A 6452-nucleotide genomic window follows, 5' to 3' on the forward strand; every position below is an offset into this window, starting at 1 on the left:
TGTGTTCCTATTAAAAGAGCCAGTTTAGTGTTGTGATTAAGGCATCAGGCTAGAAACCTTGAGACTGAATTTTAGTTCTGCTTTAGGCATGAAGTGAATGACCTTGAACCAGTCAGTCTGTCACATCCTTTTGAAGTCTTCCCCAGAAAATTTGGCCAGGAAGTTTCCAGGAATCAACATTAAGTCAAAGAGACCAAAAGAGAGAGAAAATGTTCCTGTTCTACAAAATCTGTACACATAACATTTCCAGCATATGTTCTTTAAGTTCTTCATGTTTTAATCTGTATATTTATATTGAAATATAAGGTGGCTATTAGAATATTAGATGTGTTTACCACATTTTTGTATTAAGATCGCAGGTAATAAAAATACAGAGTTTTCTTTGTTTTCAGCATCATATCAAATATCAACATCTGCTGAAAAAGAAATATGTATGCCCTCATCCCTCTTGTGGGAGACTTTTCCGGCTCCAGAAACAACTGTTGCGGCATGCCAAACATCACACAGGTAATACGGATTGCAAAGAAAATCCCCACACTGTCTCCTTAAGGAGGAAAGTAAATTTCTTATTAAATAGCCAAGTCTTTAGATATAAAATGCAAAGCTGATGCAGATTGCTTGATGACAGATACACAGATGTTGTTTTGTGGCTATATTTAAAATGAGTATGATTCATACTGAAGGATGCAGTTAGGGTGTTACTGCTTCCAGTCTTTTAATATTTCCTTTCCTCGGTTCTTTTAGCACTGATAGAGATAAGAATAAGTTACACTGATTCTGATCTTCATAATATAAGAGATATTACGCAATGAATTATTTGCAATTGATATAAATAAGGAGAATACAGCATGTTTAAAGCGCTCCATGGCATCGGACCTGGGTATCTCCGAGACCGTCTTCTGCCGCAGATTGCCTCCCATCGACCGGTACGCTCCCACAGAGCGGGCCTCCTCAGGGTGCCGTCGGCCAAACAGTGTCGGCTGGCGACCCCCAGGGGGAGGGCCTTCTCTGTGGGAGCCCCCACCCTGTGGAACGAACTCCCCCCAGAGATCCGGATTATTCCGGATCTCCCCTCCTTCCGCCGTGCCCTCAAGACATGGCTTTTCCATCAAGCGGGATTGGCCTAGGGGGGGATTTTATAGGGATTTTAAAGGGATTGTATAATTTTAAATCTAATACAGGTCATTTAATATATATTTTAATTTGGCTTTTAGATATTTATTGTATAGTACTGTTTTTATTTACCTGTAAGCCGCCCTGAGTCCCTCGGGAGAAGGGCGGGGTATAAATTAAAGTAATAATAATAATAATAATAATAGGAAATCAGATAATTGGAGTAGACTGCTTATTTGACAGAAGTCACTTTTGACAAGCTTGAGCAGTACTGTCTACCTTCCTTGTTTTTTAATCTTCCTGTTTCGAAATCAGAACTCCCTTAGGTAATATATGAATAGTTTGAAGGAATATAAGCAAAGAGGAACACATTTCCATTAAGATATGTATAGCTGCTTTTATTAAACTGGTGATCTCTTGGTGTAAGCTTCAATTTCCATAATTCCATTGGTATATGAAAAGCAATGGTCCCACTGTCATTGAACAATGAGCATTATGATCCTCTGTACCTTCATGTACTCTGAATGAATATATGCTTTTATTGGCACAGTGTGGTGGAATCACCAGCTAAAGGAGAGGGGGGAGCAAAGAGGTATGTCAGTGTGGAGTTGCCCCATGACAGGAAGTGTTATGGACCAGACTAGTGAAGTCTTATCTACTGGTTCCCAAGGGAATTCAGCCAGTCTGGCAAGACTCTTGTAATATAGATCAGTGTTTCTCAACCTTGACCATTTTAAGGCATGTGGACTTCAACTCCCAGAATTCCACAGCCAGCAATGCTGGCTGTGGAATTCTGGGAGTTGAAGTCCACATACCTTAAAATTGTCAAGGTTGAGAAACACTGATATAGATGACCTACAATAAAGACCAATAAAGGAGGAGAGTATTTGTAGCTCAGGGTTGAATTGAGAGGGGTCCCTGGTACTTCTCTGAGCTTGGTTGTTTTCTTGCAGACATTTCATTACTGAAACTGGGTAACATCATCAGTGCACTGATGCTGTTATCTAGTTTGGGTAATGAAATGTTTGCAAGAAAATAACCAAGCTCAGAGAAGTACCAGGGATGCCTCACTACAAATAAAGAAGCTGCATTGGCCTATTCAAAGAGTTCTGGTTCCTTGTGCCTAACACACAGAACGAATAATATATGTAGATCTTTCAAATATAATGAGAAAGATTTTAATTTATTTCCCTTCTTTCGAGAATGAAGAAAAAACTAGAATATATAAATCTCAGAATAAGAATGGGACTTTCCCCATAAGATTCTATTTGTATTTGAGAAAAACTTCCTCATCGCTATTAGAAAATCATATTTATCCTTTTAATGTTTTAAACTATTAACCTTAATGCTGTGATTAGGAACATAGCAGATTCCTATTGAATGGATATGGATTTGGATTAGATTCAGGTTTTGATGTAAAATACTATGTGCTGCTTTATAGATCAAAGGGATTACATTTGTGAATACTGTGCCCGTGCTTTCAAAAGTTCCCACAACCTGGCAGTTCACCGAATGATCCACACAGGGGAGAAGCCATTGCAGTGAGTAGTGTCCTTGATCTTGCCTATTTTTGTCATGAGGGATCAAACCAGCTCTATCGATAATTTCTTTTCCTTTACATTTTTCATATATTATTCTGATGAATGAATTGTCCTCTGCTCCCTCTCATTTTTCTGTAGATGTGAGATCTGCGGATTCACCTGCCGGCAGAAGGCCTCATTAAACTGGCACATGAAAAAACACGATGCAGATACCTTTTACCAGTTTTCATGCAATATATGTGGAAAGAAGTTTGAGAAAAAAGACAGCGTTGTAGCACATAAAGCCAAGAGTCACCCAGAAGTGCTTATTGCTGAAGCACTGGCAGCCAACGCAGGGGCTCTCATTACCAGCACTGACATCTTGGGTTCTGATCCAGAGTCTATTGTCCAACCCACTGATGGCCAGGGCCTTCCCCTTCTTCCAGATCCCATTGGAAACACCACTCCTGGAGAGTGCCTATTGCTGAACTCTGATGGGATGCCTAAGGCATACTGCAGTGGGGGTAACCGGGTCAACCTGATGGCTGATGGAAAAATATTTGTTGGCAGTGCTAGTGGTGAGAATACAGAAGGGCTGGTCATCAGTACAGAGATTCTTGGAGCTACCACTGAAGTCCTAATTGAGGATTCTGATTCTACAGGACCTTAGTGGGAGAGGAGCACATGTGTATCGGGACAACTTGAACTTGTATTTAAAAGAATAAATGGGGAGAAGCAACTTATTCAACATAGAGAAACTAAACATAAATAAATTGCTAGTCAGATAACTAAAGGACCTGCCCCCTCCCCCTTCTGCCCCAGCTCACCCCTTTCTTGCAGAGTGGATCACTACACTACATTTTTTTTCACTTGTTTCCTTCTTGGAGAGGAATGTTGCCTTTACACAGAGATTGATAAAGCAAAAGAATCCTTGCAATGCATGGGAGGGAAGCAGCTAGAGCCTATCCCTCTCCCAGCTCTTCCAAAGTAAGCAAACTTCCTGCTTCTTGACCATATTGCAAGATTGAAAATGCTGACACTCTGGACCAATATTTCATTCTTGAAACTGTATTCTGTTCCTCCAGTTGTATCAACCTGTTCTATGCATTACTAAATTCTGACCCTTGCAAGCTCTTACTTTTCATTTTAGGGCTTGGGATATAGCTTGGCACTTTAGAACCCCCTCCTTAGGATGAGCTGTAAAACAGCGTATTTTCCCCCATGTTTTGTATCTTCCCATCCGTAAGAAAAGAGAAGGGATCTTGAAATGTTGGTGCTTGCTTTCTGAAAGAGGAGCGCCATCTTTCTATATAATTGCTCTGGTGCAAAATACCTACGGGAGAATCAGAATGGGTGCTAGGCTTATAAAAGAAAACTTGCACTTTGTACATGTCTTTTTTTTTGTGATGAATTCCTTATTTATTTGCCTTCTTAAAAGGGGCCTATTTTAGTTGCTGTCTAGAGAATGTTTTTGTTTCAAAACTGAACATCCTACGCAAGGGATATAAAACAGAATGGGCTTCTTCAGCAAACCATGTTTAGGAATTCTTATTCAGTCTGAGTGAAGGAAATACTTGTGGAGCAGGATAGGTCTTTAGCACCCTCTCTAGTGAACTGTGAGGCTCCTGTTTGCTTCAGCATTTATTGTTTAAGGATGTAATGGCTGTTCAAGAAAATGGTGTCATATATTCCCTCACTAACTTCCTTGCTATTTGCTCACTTACACTGTGGTGCTTTTCTTTTCTCTCTGACGTTGATGGGCTAATGCCATTAACAGGAAGCTTTGTCTTGAAGAAGTTATATTAACTGTTTTAAAGAGCCTTGGCTGCTAACATGCTCTGCCTCGTGAGACTTTGATATAATTCTTCAAACTTCCTTTAGGGACATTATTTGATTTAGAGTGGTAACAGCACCAGCTTTACTCTGCATTATATCCACTATTCCCAAATATATGCAATTGTTTCTGTGGAATTTGACTTATCACCAGACAGGTCTAGATTTGGAGGGGAATAGTGTTAAAAATATATAGAAATACCTTAAAGATATATTTAGCACATGATTTACATAAACTCTTCTCTTACCTGAGAGCTTATGATGGTACAATATCCTGGTAGTACTTCTCTGTTAATGATCTGACATGTTCATATGATCAAGAAGTAAAATGAATTTGCAATTTAGACTTTATTCTGGAGCTGTATCCTGTATAGTTCTAAACCCTGCTATGTAGTGCTAGCTGGCGTTAATTACAATTATTCCCAGCAGATCTTTTTACAGTGCTAATTATTTGGAAGGAAGACTTATAATTTGTTACATTGAAGCCAAGAATCAACTGGGTCTAAAGTGAAGCAGTTACTGCAGTCCAGTACATACTTTCTGTGACTCCTGCCCGGATGCTTGGCAGCCATTCAGATATATAACGTGTAGGTGTCATTGCATGCAGCTCAGGACTGCATGTTCCGCAAGACTGCTACTGCTACAAATTGTGTGATTAAAATTGATGCGAGAAAAGTATTAGGAGCCAAAAACATGTACATACTACTGAGGAAACTGACTTCTGTCTTGATTACAGTATGCAGTATTTTGCTAGCGTAATGAACAAATTACAATATGAACCCTGTTTTGCAAATTACTTGAAGTATTTATTCTGTTTGGCTATCAATCTCTTGTCTGTTTCTAGCCCCCCCCCCCTTCATTGGATGCAAGTGTGGTTTTATTAAAATAACAATCTTATATTTAGCCAGGATAGCCATCTGCACTCTAGGTGAAAACGTCTAATTTAGATTTGTGATGACTGTTTATCAACCAATAATAATTCCTTTAAAGTTGTTCCCATCATAAGCATGCAGTTTCAATTACAGCTGCAGCAAATTATTTGTATTTTCTTCTAGTAAATCCCCCCCCCTCTTTTTTTTTCCTTCGCGGGAAGAAGCATGCTGCTGGGAATTGAACTTGTATAATTTTCCCTCTACCAGATGGATAGTTTACAGTAACTCATTTAACATTGTTCCACTCCATATACAGTTCCGTAGTCTAGTAATATCTATTAGCTCACTCTGGTTCTCTAAGAGTTGGACTCCTTCCTGTTAATATTAAAGGATAGTTCAGATCACTTTTTGTCAGAGGTTGACAAAAAAGAGCTTTTTTTGTCATGTGAATAAGAATTCTCTTTTTAGCCCTTTATTTTAGTACAACCAACATAACTGGTGAGAACACGAGGCTTAGATGGTCTTCAAGGACTAGTCTTCTATTGTGTGAAAAGTACTCCATCTACTTCAAATAGTTTCTGAAAAATGGCACAATGCTGAAGTCTTTGCAGCTGGAAAGAATTGTCAGATCTCTGGTAATATGGTAGTGAAGACCAGGGAGAACTGCACTAGCATTGTGAATCCTACCAGAGAAAGGACAGGATTTGCAATTTTTAGCAGAACTACCTGAAGTAGTAGCCACTGAGTGGCAACAGACCTGTGTTGCATTGTGGCACACCCTATTTTTTAGAGTTAAATAACAGATGGTTGAGTGAACAAGTCTTTGATTCCTTAAAAGCCTTGTTGTGTAAAAAATTTCCAGAAAGCGATAGTGGAAGTTTAGATGGGTGCCAGGATGGAGGGGCAGTGATCCATGTTCATAAAAGGTTTGTGTACACAGAAGTAAATAAAACAATTAAAAGGGATGCTTTGTTTTTTCATGTCATGTCTTTAAATTCAGGAAGCCATAACCAAAATAAATACTTAAAGGGAAAAGCAGTCTGTGTCATGTTACATGCCAGCTACATGGGAAATGTTCACAAATGAAGTAGCTTCCCACGCACTGCTGTAGTGC

The 6452-nt window shown here is 39.2% G+C and overlaps 1 protein-coding gene across 1 annotated transcript in view; it reads left to right on the forward strand.

The window, feature by feature from the left end:
- ZFP91 (ZFP91 zinc finger protein) overlaps positions 1-3399 on the forward strand; it is a 24416-nt gene extending 21017 nt beyond the window's left edge. The window contains exons 10-12 of the mRNA XM_015825012.1: positions 393-507; positions 2555-2654; positions 2793-3399. Of these exons, the coding sequence (XP_015680498.1) occupies positions 393-507; positions 2555-2654; positions 2793-3303 (726 nt within the window). The 3' untranslated portion in view covers positions 3304-3399. The remainder of the gene's footprint in view (positions 1-392; positions 508-2554; positions 2655-2792) is intronic.
- The last annotated feature ends 3053 nt before the right edge of the window (positions 3400-6452 follow it).

Source organism: Protobothrops mucrosquamatus, unplaced genomic scaffold (assembly GCF_001527695.2).
Source record: "Protobothrops mucrosquamatus isolate PMUCROS unplaced genomic scaffold, P.Mucros_1.0 scaffold2445, whole genome shotgun sequence".
NCBI classification, from domain to species: domain Eukaryota; kingdom Metazoa; phylum Chordata; class Lepidosauria; order Squamata; family Viperidae; genus Protobothrops; species Protobothrops mucrosquamatus.